The sequence below is a fragment of the Peromyscus leucopus genome, chromosome 1, assembly GCF_004664715.2.
Source record: "Peromyscus leucopus breed LL Stock chromosome 1, UCI_PerLeu_2.1, whole genome shotgun sequence".
Classification (NCBI taxonomy): domain Eukaryota; kingdom Metazoa; phylum Chordata; class Mammalia; order Rodentia; family Cricetidae; genus Peromyscus; species Peromyscus leucopus.
In genome coordinates this window covers 5,616,075-5,633,786 of record NC_051063.1, presented here as the reverse complement: position 1 = coordinate 5,633,786, position 17,712 = coordinate 5,616,075, and the positions used below count along the sequence as shown (strand labels likewise).

Below are 17,712 nucleotides of genomic sequence, written 5' to 3'. Positions count from 1 at the left end.
ACAGACATGAGCCACCACATCCAGCTATAATCCCTATTGTGTGCATTTTCCACAAAATCCAAATTGCATCTACCTCATGGGAAGGAGAATGAGCCAGATTTTTTTTCAGCACAGAAAAAAAAATGCTCTTGATTTTGGCTGATATCAGTATTACAATCTAGAAAGTAAAACAAAAACAAAACAAAGCCAATGTGATTAATTTACACTTTACTATCCTTGAAATTTAAAGCTTTGGTTTTTATTTCACTTGTGTTCTGGGAGTCACACATGTCCCAACACAGTGGTGGTTTGGATTAGTGGCTTTTGTTCCTCAAAGGACCTTGGCAAACTATAAAGTAGAGACATGAACAGCAAGGACAAATTTGACAGATCTGGGGTTCAAATTCAGGTTATATCATTTACTAACATCTGTATGGCCATTTTTTTCATTAATTCTACTTCTATTATGTTATAGATAATCTACTTCCTTTTATTTGAATATGTCTTCAAGCATCCCTTATCAGAACATATTAACAGTGTACAAGGACATCGTGATTTTATCACTAGCATCCCCTATATCCTGAATTGACAGCCACCTTCAGTCTTTGGTGGAACTAACCTCACTTTGAAGTTCAGGGACACATTCTGAATGATCTATCTCTATTTAGATACTCACCTAGATGACTGTGTTGGTCCACAGCATCTCCACAGACAACAGTTTGACTCTAGTGTGGAGCTTTATAACTTTCTCATAAAATATATAACTCAAATATAACTGGAAATAGAAGCCATTAGGAGATAACGACTTAAGGTTGCTGAATCACTAAGCTGAAGGCCACACAAGAGAAATTCAAACAATAGAAATTGACTTTAACTTAAACACTCCTGGGATTGGCATCTAGAATCTAATGTCTCTTGAGTTCATGATGTGAGTATATGCAGGCCACGGGACAACCCCAGGTGTCATGCCTCATTTTTTTGAGTGGATCTCTCACTGGAAGTAGGCCTCATCAATTAGGGTCAGCTGGCTGGTGAAGGGCTCCGAGGATCTTCCTGTCTACTCCTTGCCACTGCTGTGATTACCAGGGTATGCCACCACACCTGGCTTTTATTTCAGTTTAAAAAATTTACTTAATGCAGGATCAAACCCATGTCTTTGTGCTTGTACAGTGAGCACTTTATGAGTTGAGTTATCTCACTAGACCTGTATGTTGTTGTCAATAATTTCCATTTTTGTTGTTTGTTTCCTTCAATTTTTCAAGTTTCCCCAACTCTTGCTGTAGTCAATTTAACTTTTAAGTAAGATTTATGCATTTTCCTTTTTGTAAAAAAAAAACCAAAACCTTTCTTTCCTCAATGTCTGAGATATTGTTTCACTTTTTATTATTGTATTTTTAAATGTTTTAAGTTATGAATTTCATTTTCATCCATAGAGAATGACATTATTGTACTGTTATTAGTATAACATCCTTGTAGAAAACTAAACATTCTAGAACTTTCCACTAAAATGTTGCCATATTCAGATACAGAATTGCACACACACTTCCTAGTTCAGTGACATTTCCCCCTCTTGTTAGGATAACACATTATTGTAGGTTAATAATATCACTTATATATTTTTACTATCTAGGACAGATTTCATCTGTATTTTTTTCATGATTTGCTTGTTTATTTACATCTATATTTTTTTTAAAAAATAACTTAACATTCTGGTTATATATGAAAATTTGACTTAACATAATTTTAGAACATCTTTTATTTATTCTTTGAAGATTTTTGTCCATGTATACAATGTATCTTGATGAAACCCACCCCCAGTTCCTTCTTCCACTCCTTCTGGACAATTCCTAAATTTTCTCTCTCCCACTTCACATTCCCTCTATTTCTCTCTTTCATTTTGTAATCCACCAGGTCCATTTAGTGCTGTTATAGGCATGCTGACTGATCTTGTTGCCTTGACCTTATGCAGGTCTTGTGCAGTTATTCATAGATCATGAGTACAAGATTTTGTAAGGTAAATTTTTTATTTAAAAAGCAAGCCACATAGGATGGAAAATTACTTAAAATTTCTGGAATTATAGTGGAATCAAAAAATGGACTTGGTTAAACATTCAGATGTAATGATTTAGGATCATGGGTAGGGGAATGTTTGACTTAAGAAAGCTGTCATGGCAGCCATTCATGACACAGTATGACAGCTGATATGTAAACCTTATCTGTGAGTCTAGAGCTCATGATATTCCTTATCAGGAGATATTCTTATTTCTTAAAATACAAACATATATCATGCTTACTTTTCCCATGAGAAGCATCCTTTTGTGTAGTTGAATATATATAATATATTTACTCTTTGGAGACCTGCCGCTCAGCACCCAAATAAATACAGACTTATTTTTATGAATGCCTGGGCTTAGCTTGGCTTATTTCTAGCTAGATTTTCTTAAATTATTCTTTCTGCCTTTTGCCTCTGCGTTTTTACCTTTCTCTCTTCTATACACCTTTCTTTCCTTCTTACTCTGCAGCTGGTTGTGTGACTGGGTGGCTGGCTTCCTCCTCTCCTTCTCCTTTTTTTCACTTCCCTCTTCTTTTGAACCTGTATTTCCCCTCCTATTTATTCTTTCTGCCCAGCATCCCAGCCTATCCCTTTCCTGCATAGCTATTGAGCATTCAGTTCTTTATTAAGCCAATCAGGTGTTTTAGGCAGGCAAAGTAACACAGCTTCACAGAGTTAAACAAATGCAACATAAAAACCTGCAATACATCTTTGCACCATTAAACAAGTGTTCCACAGAATAAATGAATGTAACTCATTTAAACTAATATTCCACAACACTTTTGGATAACAGAGGGTATATGGACAGATAAGAATTAGTATGAGTTAGATGATCACCTTGGAGTTAACTGGCCCATGAGTTGTAACACCAGACAAAAGCTGTCTACAGTGAGGATTCAGGGAAACTTTAGAGCCAGCATGAACTGCATGAATCTTGCTCTGAACATTTCTGAAGTCATATGGGTAAAGAAATGAAGGTTTTCCCTTAAAGTTTGCACTCAGTACTCGAACTCTTAGAACTGTTTGTCCTATGACCATTTCTGTAATCACATTTCCCATGGAACACTGGAGCTTGATGTCAGTCTAAACTGTTTCATTCTAAATAATATTACATATGTATAAAAATCATTTCTTTTTTCTGTTTGCATGTGTGAATACACCCATGGTGTGAATATGGAGGTCAGAGGATGTTGTTGTGGAATCAGTTCTCTACTGCCACCATGTGAGTTCCAGGGATTGAAACCAGGCCCCTCAGGATTGGCAGAAAGCATCTTTACTCACTGAACCTCTGCACCAGGCCTCGTAGTCACCTATTTTGAACACAGACTTGGCTCTAAGTTGTGGAAATGTGAATATAAGACAGGAAGGAAGAGATGAAAGGGGATTGTGGAAAAAAGGAAGATGAGAGATGAGAGAAACAGAGGCTGTAATTCCTTGGTGGAAAGTACCAGAAAATACCCTCTAAAGATAACCTAATTAAAAAGCTTTCACAACGGGGCGGTGGTGGCACATGCCTTTAATCCCAGCACTGGGAGGCAGAGCCAGGCAGATCTCTGTGAGTTTGAGGCCAGCCTGGAAAAAACTTTTCACATGAAAATTTGTGCATATTTATTTTAAACAAATTTAGCATTTATTTTGAGAAAACATTTTCTCATGAGGGATTTAAAAAGTAAATTTCTTTTGAATTCGGGGACACACCCTTAACCAAGGAGCTATTTGTAATTGATACCTGCTGCAAGAAGGAAAAACAGTTTTGTCCAGTGGGGTGATGTTGGGTATCAACCCACTCTGGGGAAGGTCCCATGCTTAGGATTAGTGGAACAACACAAAAGGGTTCGATGTTTTTTGTTGTTGTTGTGTATTCTTTTTTGTTTGTTGTTTGTTTTTTTCCCTATTTTTGGTGGGTTTTTTTCGTTGTTTGTTTTGAGAAAGAGAGAGAGAGAGAGAGAGAGAGAGAGAGAGAGAGAGAGAGAGAAGGAACATCAAGTTGGGTTTGTCAGGAGGTAGGGAGGATGTGTGAGGACTTGGGGGGAAGAGAACAAATATAATGAAAATACTTTCTATGAAAATTAAGAAAAATAAAAAATATATAATAAAAAAGATCTAGGATCTAAACTGTAAGTATTGCAGCTCAGATGGAAAAGTATCCTGGCAGTCAGGAGCCAAGGAATACCACAGTCACTGTAAGTGTAGCAGCTTATAGTTATGCTCCAGGGAAAGGTTTCCCCAATGTAAGTACAATTCTGCTCCCCTAGCCAAAAGTTTCCCAGTGAAAGTGTTACAGTTCTGCTCCCCTCCACTCTACTCTCAGAGTGTAACAGTTCTTTTCCACTAGGGAAAAGTTTCCCCAGGGAAAGTGTTTTCTCTGAGGCTCTGGTGAAAATTGTTACCACTGGGCTCAGCTCTGGCAAAAATGTCAAACCACACAACAAACCTCACTCAAGAGATTGATTAAGAAGGAAGAATCCAGGACGGTGGCTGCCTCCAGGGTGAGAAGCAGCAGCAAACTAAACAGGGTACAGAGCTTATATAGGGTTTCTTGGGGCGGGGGGGGGGGGGAGCTTTCCAGGGTGGCTTGGGATTGGTGGATTTTTGTAGCCTGATTCTGGGGCAAGCTCAGGAATTGGTAGGATTTCAAGCTCTGGTTCTGGGTTCATGTCAGGGTCAGGGTGTTTTTCCTGGGCCCTGGTCTCTAGTCTAGTTAGGGACAGGTTGTTTTTTTCCTTGGCTCTTTTCACCTTACACTAACTAAATAAACAAACTTGATAGTCAAAGAGAAAGCCAGAGTCAGAGCATGTGAAAAGTCTGTGTGTGCCAGAGAAGAAATGCTATGTAGTGGGGAATAAATGCTAACTGTTATCTCTTCCTTCCAGGCAGACATATGGTTAAAACTCATCTTGATAATAGTGGCCAGCCCAAGAGGAAGTCATTTGATCATATGTTCTGATACTCGCTGTTATGGAAGGGGGAACAACATGGCTGTGGGGAAGTGGGCTATGAGTACAGGATGTGCTTAGTATCTCAGGAAGGGTGAAGCTGTTGATAAACACTGGGGCATGAAATAATTGGGAGGTCATAAGTCACCTTTCAGTACTGTATTTGCATTTCATGAGTTGCTGTTGACCATTATCATAGAACAGTGTTACGTCCAAACATGGAAGGCCACCTCAGTCTGTTAACTGTCAAAATCTTAAACAGGATTCTGATTTTTTTGTTGTTGTTGAATATAAATCTTTATATACTACTAGGAGACACTGTAAAGGACCATTACATTGCTTTAGGGCATCATCCTGCAGACATGTATGGTTTTGCAAAGGTTGGGTAGGGGAATGAGATTTCTAAGGCAACCGTTTAAAGGCTAGGTTCAAATATCACCTTCCCTGGCAGTTCCTTCTCTGAACTCTATGCATGCTCCATCAGGCAGTACTGTTGTGACCTCTTTCACATTTTAGCAGTCTCTGACCTCTGACCTGCTGGATAATCATTTTTCTTTGTTCTCATCTACAATACTGTGGCATAGATATTGGGATCATGGTCCTCAATAGTGCCTGATCCATGCTATGAGCAGTCAATAGCATTAAGTCCTTTCTGTATGAAGTCTGGGGTCATGGTCCTCAATAGTGCCTGCTCCATGCTATGAGCAGACAATAGCATTAAGTCCTTTCTGTATGAATGAATAAGAAGATGGGGCTTAATCCTTAATTCAAATAATGTTGTCAGATTCACTGATTCCCAAAGATACAGAGGAAAGAAAGTAGAGCTGGGGCAATGAAATTTTGAGGAAAGATTTGGCAATATGTACATTAGAATCCTCTATTAATATACATATCTTAATTTCTCTTGAGACATTTTATATCTGAGGAAAATAATTCAGGCAATTAGGGTATCATGCAGAGTATCTTGCAATAATAAAAAAGCATTCATAGAATTAACTGAAATATAAGCAAGGCAGACCTGTGAATTCCCTTTGTTTGTAGTTTTCTGGGGTAGTTAGTTGTGATATAGTTGAGTGAACACTTTGTCTGGGCAAACATATTGCTCAGTTCCTACCATTTAGATTTGCTCATAACATTTCTGTTTATGAATTCACATCCCTCCATATTTTCCTTGTCTTGTTCTTACCATTATAAAGATTGCAGCAGTTGCCATGGAAACATTCAGATAAGGCATATTTCTTTTTTTTAATTAAAATATTTTTTATTCATTTTACATACCAGCTGCCAGGGGCCCCTCAAACAGACCCAGCTACACAACTGTCTCCCGTATGCCAGGGGTCTTGTCCAGTCCCATGCAGGTTCCACAGCTGTCAGTCTAAAGTTTGTGAGTTCCTTTGAGATTGGTTCAGTTGTCTCTGTAGATTTCCCCATCATGATCTTGACTCTCACCCCTTGCTCACATAATCCCTCTTCCCTCTCTTTGACTGGACTCCCAGAGCTTGGCCTGGTGCTTGTTTGTGGATCTCTGCATCTGTTTCATCAGTTACTGGATGAAGGCTCTATGATGACCGTTAGGGTATTCACCAATCTGACTACCAGGATAGGCCAATTCAAGCACTCTCTCCACTATAGCTAGGAGTCTAATCTGGGGTCATCCTTGTGGATTCCTGGGAATTTCCCTAGCACCAGGTTTCTCCCTTACCCCAAAATCTCTCCCCCTATCAAGGAACATGAGGGAATGGGATTATCAAGCTGGGCAGGGATGGAATGGGAGAGCAATGAGAGGCATATTTCTTAATTCAAATAGTACGTTGGTTAGTTTCAGTGGCGTGGGGGTCCTGTTTTCAAGATCATTTGCTGCAGATAGAAAATACTATCTGGGAGATAGGAAGAGAGAATGAGAAGGAGGTGAGGAAGAGGGAGGGAAGAGGAGTGGGAGAGGAAGGGGAAGAGAGGATGCGAAGTCCAGATACATTTTGAAATTTAGACTAGTGCTAATACACACATTTCAGCTTTGAGGCCACACATGAAAATAAACTGAAGAACTCATGACATAGCAGATGAAGTTTCTAAAGAGCACATCTATTTTTACTTCTCTTTTTTATCCTCTCAGAGCCTAGATGCTTCACTATTAGGTTCCATTAATCCCACTTCTCAGGCAGAATTGTGCTCTAAAATGCTCGTTTCTCCGTTCATCCTGCTCTCTATTCAGTAGATGTGTCAGTCTTATTACTTTCCATTATAGCTAGAGAAAAGAACCACTGATATCAATCAGCTGGGAGACTTATCTGCATGAAGATAGCCATTGGTATTCAGAGTCAGCCCATCTTAACTGCCAACCCAGAGCACACCACATCTCTGCACAACAGTATCCTTCATTTCTGGGTGGCTCAGTTCATGAAAAAATGGACACAGAAAATGAGAGCAGAGCAGATCTTGCTCTCCCAAATCCACAAGAATCCCCCAGGTAAGCAAAGACTATTGCTTTTTCCATTGAAGTTATTTATTCAAGACAGAGAAATTTACAGTGCTGGGCAGGCAGATGCCAATTCATAGATTGGTTCACAGACTCAAGTTAAGTTACTTAACTGTGCTGATTACACATTCTTAGTGTCTTTTTCTCTCAGCAGTTGGCAGCAAGGTTTTTACTTGGCTTGAAAACTGAGGATACTATATTTTTCTAAAACTAGAGACTTACGGTTTGGGGTATGAGATGGGGAGTTTGAACATACAGATCTCTTACCTATATGTCTAATGCGTGTTATAGGGGTCAAAGGCTTTCTAAGATGTCTGCATTCCAGGTTGGCTTTTGTTAAATTTAGGGCATGGAATCCTGCACCCAAGATTAAAATAGGAATGGAGATTGAACTAATCCCTCTGTGTGTGAAGTTGTGTGCATTTGACAAAACACACGCAGATACATTTCTATGCTAAAATGACTTTGAAGTTGACAGACTTGATTGTTTTTGTTTTATAGATAGAGATTGGTAGAAGGAACTTATGGCAACTTAAGATGAGCAAGAGTATGAGGCATGGTTTTTGTTCTATTCTGTTCTATAGAAACACTTAGATAATATTCAAATGTCCATGGTTGATTGCTTTGACTCTCCCAGCCTTCTTCTCAGGCACTACACTAAAGAGTTCAACTGCTAGATTCTTCTGAAAAACAATGAACAAGTAACATTCCAGTTTCTGTCAGTTAACAACTTAACATAGAGAGTTAGAGAATTTTCATATGATTGAAATTTTGTAAATTTCAGTGCACCTGACATTGAGCTCTTGGAAGCATCTCCTCCTGCTAAAGCTCTGCCAGAGAAGCCAGCGACACCCCCACCACAGCAGACATGGCAGACAGTTTTGAAGAGAGATTTGGAATTCCTGGGGGTAAGTGCCTAGCCTCCATTCTCAACTCCAATTAAGGCTGGCTCTAGAAAAGAATATTTGGATATATTAAAATTTCCTCCAGTGGGCTGATGAGGAGTGATAGGTCCTGTAACATTTTTGATAGGGGAGGAACTGATGAAAATCTTTGCATATTCTGGGAAGAGAGAAGCATTTTCTCAAGAAGACTGTAAGTGACTGGGACATGGATAGAGAACAGGAATGAAGGATAGATACATAATGTCTGTTGTTACTTAGATAGAAAAACAATTACTCACGTCCACCATAACTATGGAAATAAAGATGTATGTGACATGTATTGACCATGTGTACATTAGAGTCTACTAGTCATAGTTCTGTTCTTTATACTGAAAAGAAGACAGTAGAGAATCTCACATTTGGTTCAATCTCAGGAAGGCATGAGACACTAAAGAGATTTCTCATGTTCAGTCTTACAGAGAAATTGGTATACCCTTGAGAAAATATATCCTAACTTTATAAAATTCATGTTTTCCACAGGCAACACAAATTCTGGTTGGCTTGATATGCCTTTGTTTTGGAACAATTGTCTACTCTGCACTCCATATTTCAGACTTTGATGAAGAAGTACTTTTATCGTATAGAGTGGGCTATCCATTCTGGGGAGCAGTGCTGGTGAGAACACATCTGTAATTGTTTTTGAAATAATGATGATCAGAGATTTTCTCTTCATCAAATCTACATATCTCTAGCATTTTGATAAAATCTACAATTTTTCACTTATATGCATATAGCATCTATAAATTCAGTTTCCAAAGCTCTCTCCACATATAACTCATTAACAAGAGCAAAAGATTCTTATCACCCTTAGATGTGGTTTAAACCACTAACATACTTATTAACTGAAAAACTTGAGACTGTATGAAATTGTAAAAATAAAAATTAATATTTAGGATATTAAATGATTTGCCTAACAATTGTATTATAAGAAAATGCCATTAACACTCTTAATAAAATTACATACTAAGTACATATATTTTATCCATTAATAAAAACTAAAGCTGGAGAGAAGCCTTAGTAGTTAAGGGTGCTTGCTGCTCTTCCACAGGACCCAAGTTCAGTTCCCAGCGCCATGTCAGGTGCTCACGACTGCCTGTAACTCCAGCTCAAGCGGATAAGAACCTTTTTCTGGTCTTTCTTGGGTCAATATGTCATACACAGACATATGTACACACTTGCAGATAAATTTTTTAAAAACCTAAAAAAAAACCCACAATAACATAAAAGGTTGTCTTTAAGAAGAGAGCGGGGAGCTGGGCGGCGGTGGCGCATGCCTTTAATCCCAGCACTTGGGAGGCAGAGCCAGGTGGATCTTTGTGAGTTTGAGGCCAGCCTGGGCAACCAAGTGAGTTCCAGAAAAGGTGCAAAGCTACACAGAGAAACCCTGTCTCAAAAAACAAAACAAAACAAACAACAACAACAACAAAAAAAAACAAAAGAAAAGGAGGGAGAGGGATATTGTTCAGGTGAGAACAAGGTAGCAACACTGGATGGATATCTGTTGGGCCCTTGGCATACTTTTGGCCACTAATGTGCTGGATTCCTTTTTAAACATTCTATCTAGAAAGCAGGTGGTGGAATCAGAGCACATTCTGTGTATAGAAGAGTTCTGTGTATACAAGGTATAGAATTTGATAAAATTTGACTCTCACACAAACATAAAATGTTAGCATATATGTCACCCTCAGTACAAGGAGTCTGTCTATGATTTTGAAAGTTACATTCACTTCCTTCCAACTCTTCCTGTCTTGGTGCTCCCTGACTTCTCATCCAGATCACTAAGACTGAAAGTTAGTTTTCAATGTTTAGAGCATTATAGAAATAAAATTGCATGCTGCAAGGTCTCTTGTGCCTATCTTCCATCATTCCATATCATTATTGTGTATTACTTTTTTTTTCTTTTGAGACAGGGTTTCTCTGTGTAGTTTTGCACCTTTCTTGGAGCTCACTTTGTATACCAGGCCGGCCTTGAACTCACAGAGATTCACCTGCCTCTGCCTCCTGAGTGCTGGGATTAAAGGCGTACGCCACCGCCGCCGCCGCTGCCGCCGCCGCCGCCACCACCACCCAGCTCATTATTGTGTATTACTTTTATTGATAATTCAGTTATAAAGACATATTTAAGGCGCAAAGCTACACAGAGAAACCCTGTCTCGAAAAACCAAAAAAAAAAAAAAAAAAAAAAAAGACATATTTAAATCTAAGAAAAATATCACATTGGTTTGATACAATGCTAAGTATGTAGTTCTCAGATCTCTTGGTCACTTGCTCAAGAATCTTCTTGACCATCTACCATATTTTCCTTGAACTTTCTTTCTACTTTATTTCCAAACATTTAGCTTTAAAATTATTTATTCTCTCCCCCCTCCCCTGTGTGTGTGTATGTGTGTGTGTGTGTGTGTGTGTGTGTGTGTGTGTGTGTGTGTGTGTGTGTGCGCATGTGTGTGTGCATGTGTGTGCCATGGTGCTCATGTGGAGGTCAGAAAACAATTCTGGAATGCCATTTCTCTCTTGCTACCTTGTGGGATCCAGGAACTGAACTCAGGCCATCGAGCCTGTGTTGTGTTACAAGTACTTCTACCTGCCGGACCATCTCATAGGCTCAGATATTTAGCTTTTTAAGTGCTCCCCGGACACACACACACACATGCCAATTTCTTAGAGGGTGTTCTGAATTTGAGGTCTCATCTTTTACTTTTACTAAATATTCCCATATTTACATTTTCATAGTTAACTGTACGACCATGTGCTACTGAGCAGCCTCCATAGGTCTGCACAGCATGGATACAGGTTTCTGACCTGGAGGAGCCGACAGCATAAAACAGGTCATGCGAACAAAGCATTACAATCAATGAGACTGCTATTGCCCTTGCCCACCAGATGCCACTAGCCCCTGCTGCCTACCCAGGAAGTAGCAAAGTCTACCTCACAGGGGAGCCATGTAAAAAAAGTGAAGACTCACAGGTCCCATTAAGATTTAATGACTAAGAGCCTGAATGCTCCTTTTTCTGTTTCTCATGGTATAGCTCAGGCTTTCCTCAGACTTACAACCTTCCTTCTTCAGCTTCGTAACTACTGGGATCACAGGCATGTGCCACCATACTCAGTTCAGAACCTGCATTTTATCAGGACTTTCAGATGGTTTGTATAAGCAATAGACGTTGAGAAGCACTTTATCGGATATAATAATGAATACTGGTCTCATGGGAGGTTTTAGTAGATAGCCTTATGGGGCACCTAAAGCTTGTTTTTGTATTTCAATGGTAGAGGAAGGAATATCCCAGAGAGCAGAGACTCACTTTGCTTTCTCTCCTGTTTCTTTTTGGACAGTTTGTTTTGTCTGGATTTTTGTCAGTTATGTCTGAAAGGAAAAACACACTGTATCTGGTGAGTCTCATTGTGTTTTTATTCATTCTTCCAAGTGGAATTTCAGGGGTGTTAAGGGAGACCCCCCAGTATCAGCTGTATTACAGAGAGTGTGGATATGTGGTTCACCTCAATTCCTTTGCGATGGAAGGCTTTTTACAGCAAAAGTTGGATACAATTATTAGACACATAAATTGTGTCACTTAATACGAAGTGAAATTTGATTATTTTGACACCATTTAAAAGGGACCCATGCAGGCATTGTCCTTGTACGTATTTAAACAGAGTCTTACAGCTGTGCAATTAGTTTCCAACAGAGATGACTTGAGGATAGACTATGCATGTATGTATCCTTTTTTTTTTTTTTAAATGCTGAGCATTGAGTCTCTGACCTTCTGCAAGGCTTACCCCTGTGGTCCACTGCTGAGCTACAACCCCAGCCCTTATGCTACTCTTGAGGGCCTCTCAGAGGGAAATGGATGCTTACTAGATGATGAGTACATTTGCAAGAGTTACCTATTTAACTGGAGTTTTAGAAAGCTTTGAGTTACTGTACAGGACCAGCTCTGAAAGACAGATCAGTTGACTGGCTGCTGCTGCATGGAACTGCACGGCTGAATGTCCTTTTGCCAGCAGGTGAGAGGAAGCCTGGGAGCCAACCTTGTCAGCAGTATCACTGCAGGAATAGGGATCGTCATACTGATCCTCAATCTGAGCCACAGTTTCGCTTACATGAACTACTGTAGGGACCTAAGCGAGGACGATGGCTGCTTCGTGGCATCTTTTGTCACAGTATGTATCTCCTGAGGAAACGCTGACTCTCTGGGTCCCAGCCTAAGTGTGAAGCCCCATTTCTTTTCCAGAGACAATATCCCCCATTTGGAGTTTCCATCTCATAGAGTTATGAACTTTGAGGGGTTCATGGCCTTACTCCCACTCCTGGCCACATTCCTTAAGCTTAGAGTTATCATCTACAAATATCCACCCCTGGCTTCCTGTGTGCATGTCAGTTTATAAAGTGTGCTCCTGAGAGAGGGTGGAAGAGGGAGCTTCTGTAAGGGAAAGGATTGGGCGGGGGGCGGTGCATCTGTCTGTGACTTTGCCTGTTGGTCGGTTGTCGTTTGGCAGGAAATGGTGCTGATGATGCTGTTCCTCACCATCCTGGCCTTTTGCAGTGCTGTGCTGCTCACTACCCATAGGCTTGGAGAAGAACTCAAAAATAATAAGGTCAGTAGGAAGTCCTGAAGAGCGTGGTAAAGAGTTGGTGCTTTGTTCTTTTAAAACACGGTCTTAATTTTCCACAATTATTCTTTTTTTTTTTCCCTCTGAAAAAGTACCTCTCAAGAACCGGCTTTCATATCTCATATTGGAAGACTTATTTTTCACATTGAAATGTCATGTGGTCACAGCACAGTCCCCTGAGGGTTAGACAAATGGAATCTTTATAATTATAGAAACTGTGGGTGCTTTGAAGGGCCTGCGTGTGAGAAGTGAGTTAATGGCAGTGTGTGATAGAAACATGCAGCTGTTAGGGTTTTACTTTTCTTTTTTGTTCCCAAAGAGCTTGTTCATTTGTTTCTGCCCTCTCCTTCCCCCACCCCCAAAATGCATTTTTCTTCCTCTCTCTATTGCTCTAAATAAGCCTCAAGGTTTTTTTCTCCCCTGACTCATGGTGACAACTACGTTTTCATCTGCTACACACATTCATTATACCCTCGGTGGGGATTTCCAATTCTCAGCCACTGTACTAACTCCAATCTGAGTTACATATACTCTCTATGTTCACTTTTTTTTTTTTTTTTTTTTTGGTTTTTCGAGACAGGGTTTCTCTGTGTAGCTTTGCGCTTTCTGGAGCTCACTTGTAGCCAGGCTGGCTCGAACTCACGAGATCCGCTGGCTCTGCTCCGAGTGCTGGATTAAAGCATGCACACCACTGCCCGGCTAAACTAGTTTTTTTTTTTTTTTTTTTTTTTTTTTTTTGGACCTGAGGATCGAACCCAGGGCCTTGCGCTTGCTAGGCAAGTGCTCTACCACTGAGCTAAATCCCCAACCCTCTATGTTCACTTTTAACACACTCCAGTTTCTACACTTCTTATAACCACAGTCCCGAGTCAGAAGATAAACCGTTTCAGAAACAGAGTAGCCTTAGTAACTTGTCACTGACATAGTTTCTTTTAGCCCCATTGGCCAGCCCATCTGATTTGATTTCTAGACATTAAGGGAATAATTTGAGTGTCGTGAGAGTTAGGGTGAAATTAAAAAAGACAAAAGAAGAGATTCCTGTTCGATAAATCTTCTAGCAATGGGAAATTCTGGGTAATTGATAGGGATCATTTTTCTCTTTATTAGGTCACAGATGATCGTCTTTATGAAGAACTAAATGTTTATTCACCAATTTACAGTGAGTTGGAAGACAAAGGGGAAGCACCTTCTCCTATTGGTTCATAAGCATCAGGGGACCAGAACAATCTGCTTCATGGTAGACTCCTGAAAGCCAACCTTTAAATGCCTTTACAAAATTTTGGCAAAATTGGTTTGCTCCACATTCTGCCGGTTTTACAATTAGATTGTTTTCTGAAGCCAACATTTTAGTTACGCTGTTTCTGATCTTCTAACCATCCCCCTTTTCGGGATATCATCCACTCTAATTTCCTTGTTTTGTGTCACAGTCTCACAAACATTCGTTCTGGATAGTCATCAAGAAATAAGTTAGCTCTTATTCTATGCCCATAACCATGAACAAAAGGAAAACAAGGAGGAAATAGGCTGAGAATTTAACTAAACTTAGATAATCTGGTAATATTTGCTCTTCATTCTTTTTAGAATTCTAAACAACTATAGTTTGGCATGATATACATCTACCCATATTCATTCCTACATATATATGTATTTTTAACATGATATATAATTTCTATATGGAAATATTTTGCACCCCAGTGATAATGGCTTTTTCAAAGGTACAACATTTTATAAAAATATGTGTATCTTCTAATTCATCAGTATATTCACTAACATAGTCATTGTTCAGTGATTTTTACCAATTGTTGAGTAGTGAGTAGTAGGAAATACCATTAAGTCATTCAGTCTAGTAGATGGATAGGCAAAATCAAGGACACTTTGAGTGTTTTATCATTCAGGTAGACGTGATGAATGAAGAATAAATTGATTAAGACTTGAGTTAAAAGGAATTCAATAGAAAAACAAGAAACAATCATGTATAACACATGTAGATAAATATATACCCCACATTTGGTAGATCTGGGCATGTATGCTTAGAATCCTAGCACAAGGCCAGCCTCCATTACATAGAGAGTTAGAAGCCAACCTGGGTTACACAGGATCCTACATCAAAGGACCAAAGAGGAAATTGGTTTAAGCTGTTAACACTTTAAAAGATAGACAGGCAACAGTTTGACTGATATACTGAGTGTTTGAGTCTTTAATAAAACTGAATATTAATAACATTGTGGGGGAGGGAAGCAGTAATATAGAAATCTGAATGGTGAAGAGTAGCAGAGACAAACTAAATATAGAAGCTTAATTTTAGATTTATATTCTGAGACCATTATGAGATGTCATTAAATGAAGAAGATCAAGATGCTAGCAGAATTATTTTGAGATAGAATTAAGGCAAGCTAATCTCCGCATGCCTATACTTAGAAGGGGAAAGTAAGGATCAAATCCAGAAAGCATAACAACTGGAAAAGCATATTACAAAACATCAGACAGCAGGTAGCCTATGGTGGAGAAGAGTTAAGCAAAGAGAAAATGATTAATCACCAGAGACTGACTGTACATGGGACAGAGAAGAGAAAACAGCAATCTTAAATGAACACAAAATATAAACAGGGGTTGGGTTGGGGAGGGCAGAGGGGCAGAATGTTTGCAAAGGTGATTAGAGAGGAGGTTGTGAATAGGAGGTAGTAAAAAAGCAACCGAGAAAAATGCTTTTGTCGTTGTTGTTTAGATTTTTAAAAGAAATAAAAAAAAGTTCATAACAATCTACTTAATGGAATCCAATCAGACATGGAAAAATCCATTTGGAGAATCAGTTATCTGCCCCTTGAACATACCTAGAACATATTGGGCACACTTCTATAAATTTTCGTATCTTCATACAGCCATAATTCCTTGCTTGACAGTCTCTCTAGCCACCGTGTGAGTAGTAGAGTGTGCTTGTGATCTCCTTATGCATCATTCAGCTGGCATTTGTATAATGAATCAGATTTATTTCAGTTGATTTTTGAGCGTGCAAATAAAGTTGAGAGAATATGGGGGAGTTTTGAGGAAGAAAACTGAGAGTGGATATGGTCATATTTCATTGTACACATTCATGAGGTTCTCAAGAATAAAGAAATCATTTAAAAAAGGAATCGTGTAGATTAAAACAATTAATTAAGTAGTGTCAAGAACAAACAGTAGTTTCTAGGGTTTTCTTCCCTACTCCTTTCCCAGTAGAACTGTGTGTGAGTAACTCTGAAGGCAGAAAACAGAATGTGGGACTAGCTACCAACATTTTGTAAATAAATTGGGTAAACAGGACGTGATCATGTTTTACTCATTGCTACTGATACTAATTCAATTGCTATATGAGTTTGAGAAAGTGGCTTCTCTTGATGAGCCTATATCATTCATGGTTCACACAAGAGGCACAAGCTATAGAAGGCAATGATAGACAGATGGACAAGTGTAAGAAATAAAATACAAATGGACAATTCCCTAAACCAGAGGTGCATGAGATAGATGTAAATTTATTAGGCTTTAAATAGGCAGGAGGCATTGGATCCTTTCTTTTCTAGCAGCTGGTGTCTGCTTGCATGGGCACTTTTAGTTTATCTTAGGGCTAAAACATTACAATCTGTTAAATAACTGAGGCCATGTATCAGGAAGGAAGAGGAATGTTTGAGCTCCAGGATGTACACTAGATAAGATTTTAAGTTCTCAGAGCACAGAACTTAAACTAGAAAAAAATTTAAACAAATTTGGAGTGATGGCTGTATCAGACATTGGGAAGATTTCTCCTCCAGAAGCACCCTGTCAATGACGGAGAGCAAGCGAGCAAAGGATTCTGTTTAAAATAAATAAAAACCACGATTTCATGCTAATCCATGTGTCACCTTCATTGACCTTTCTTTGGGTTAATGACTTGTTCAGCAGAAATAAAAACAGAACTGCCAGGCTTTTGCTACTTGAAGTGTCTTGAATTTGTTATTAGAGAGTGGGGAGGGGTCTTGTTTCTCACAATAGAGACGTACAGAAGAGGATCAATTAGGGAGACTGACTCAAATGCTTACAGAGGCTGATTAATCACTTGACAGGGTATTTGCAAGGTGGAGACCCTGAAACACCAGGAGTGTGGTTTAGTCCAAATCCCAAGTCTCCAGAATCAAGGAAGCTGTGGTGTAGTCTGTCTGAGGCCTTGGACATACAGACCAAGCCCAGGAGTGTACAGCTTTCAAACTCCTTCTCCCACAGCTGACCCGAGCTCATGGGACACAGACTCTGGACAGACAGGGAGGGAGCCTGCATGGGACTGAACCTAGGCCCTCTGCATGTGGGTGACAGTTGTGTAGCTTGGTCTGTTTGTGAGGCCCCTAGCAGTGGGACTGATTCCCTATGGTTGGGTGTCTCGCTCAGCTTTGAAGCAGTGGGGAGGAGCTTAGTTGTGCCTCAACTTGATATGCCACGCCTTGATGACTCTCGTGGGAAGCCTTACCCTTTCTGAGGAGTGGATGGTGGGATGGGGGGGGGTAGGAAGGAGGAGGGGGAGGGATTGGGAGAAGAGGAGGGAGGGGAAACCATGGTTGGTGTGTAAAATGAACAAAAATATTTAATAAAAAAGTTCCTTTCCCCGTTGTAACTCAGAACATAGCAGGCACCCCCACAACTTGCTTACAGTAGGTCACTATCTTTTCTGCTGTGTTTCAGTCAATCAACTAATGAGCTCTTAATGCCCCC

At 39.6% G+C, this 17,712-nt stretch overlaps 1 protein-coding gene across 2 annotated transcripts; it reads left to right on the top strand.

The window, feature by feature from the left end:
• The first annotated feature begins 7,084 nt into the window (after window positions 1–7,084).
• Window positions 7,085–16,859, top strand: Ms4a2 (membrane spanning 4-domains A2). Of its 2 annotated transcripts, none has more exons than XM_037204880.1 (7): window positions 7,085–7,435; window positions 8,229–8,352; window positions 8,869–9,003; window positions 11,719–11,775; window positions 12,388–12,546; window positions 12,883–12,981; window positions 14,104–16,859. In XM_037204880.1, the coding sequence occupies exons 1-7, from the start codon at window positions 7,374–7,376 to the stop codon at window positions 14,200–14,202; spliced, it is 735 nt and encodes a 244-aa protein (XP_037060775.1). In that variant the 5' UTR covers window positions 7,085–7,373; the 3' UTR covers window positions 14,203–16,859. The 2 variants fall into 2 exon arrangements, with proteins under 2 accessions (XP_037060775.1, XP_028740172.1); XM_028884339.2 differs by having other exon boundaries at window positions 7,086–7,435; window positions 12,391–12,546.
• Window positions 16,860–17,712: the final 853 nt, after the last annotated feature.

What these genes read in the sequence shown, in the direction of transcription:
- Ms4a2 (XM_037204880.1), top strand. Translation starts at nt 7,374, where the DNA reads ATGGACACAGAAAATGAGAGCAGAGCAGATCTTGCTCTCCCAAATCCA. An exon ending in TCGTGGCATCTTTTGTCACA is followed by an intron (nt 12,547 to 12,882) that starts GTATGTATCTCC and finishes GTCGTTTGGCAG; the next exon opens with GAAATGGTGCTGATGATGCT. An exon ending in AAGAACTCAAAAATAATAAG is followed by an intron (nt 12,982 to 14,103) that starts GTCAGTAGGAAG and finishes TCTCTTTATTAG; the next exon opens with GTCACAGATGATCGTCTTTA.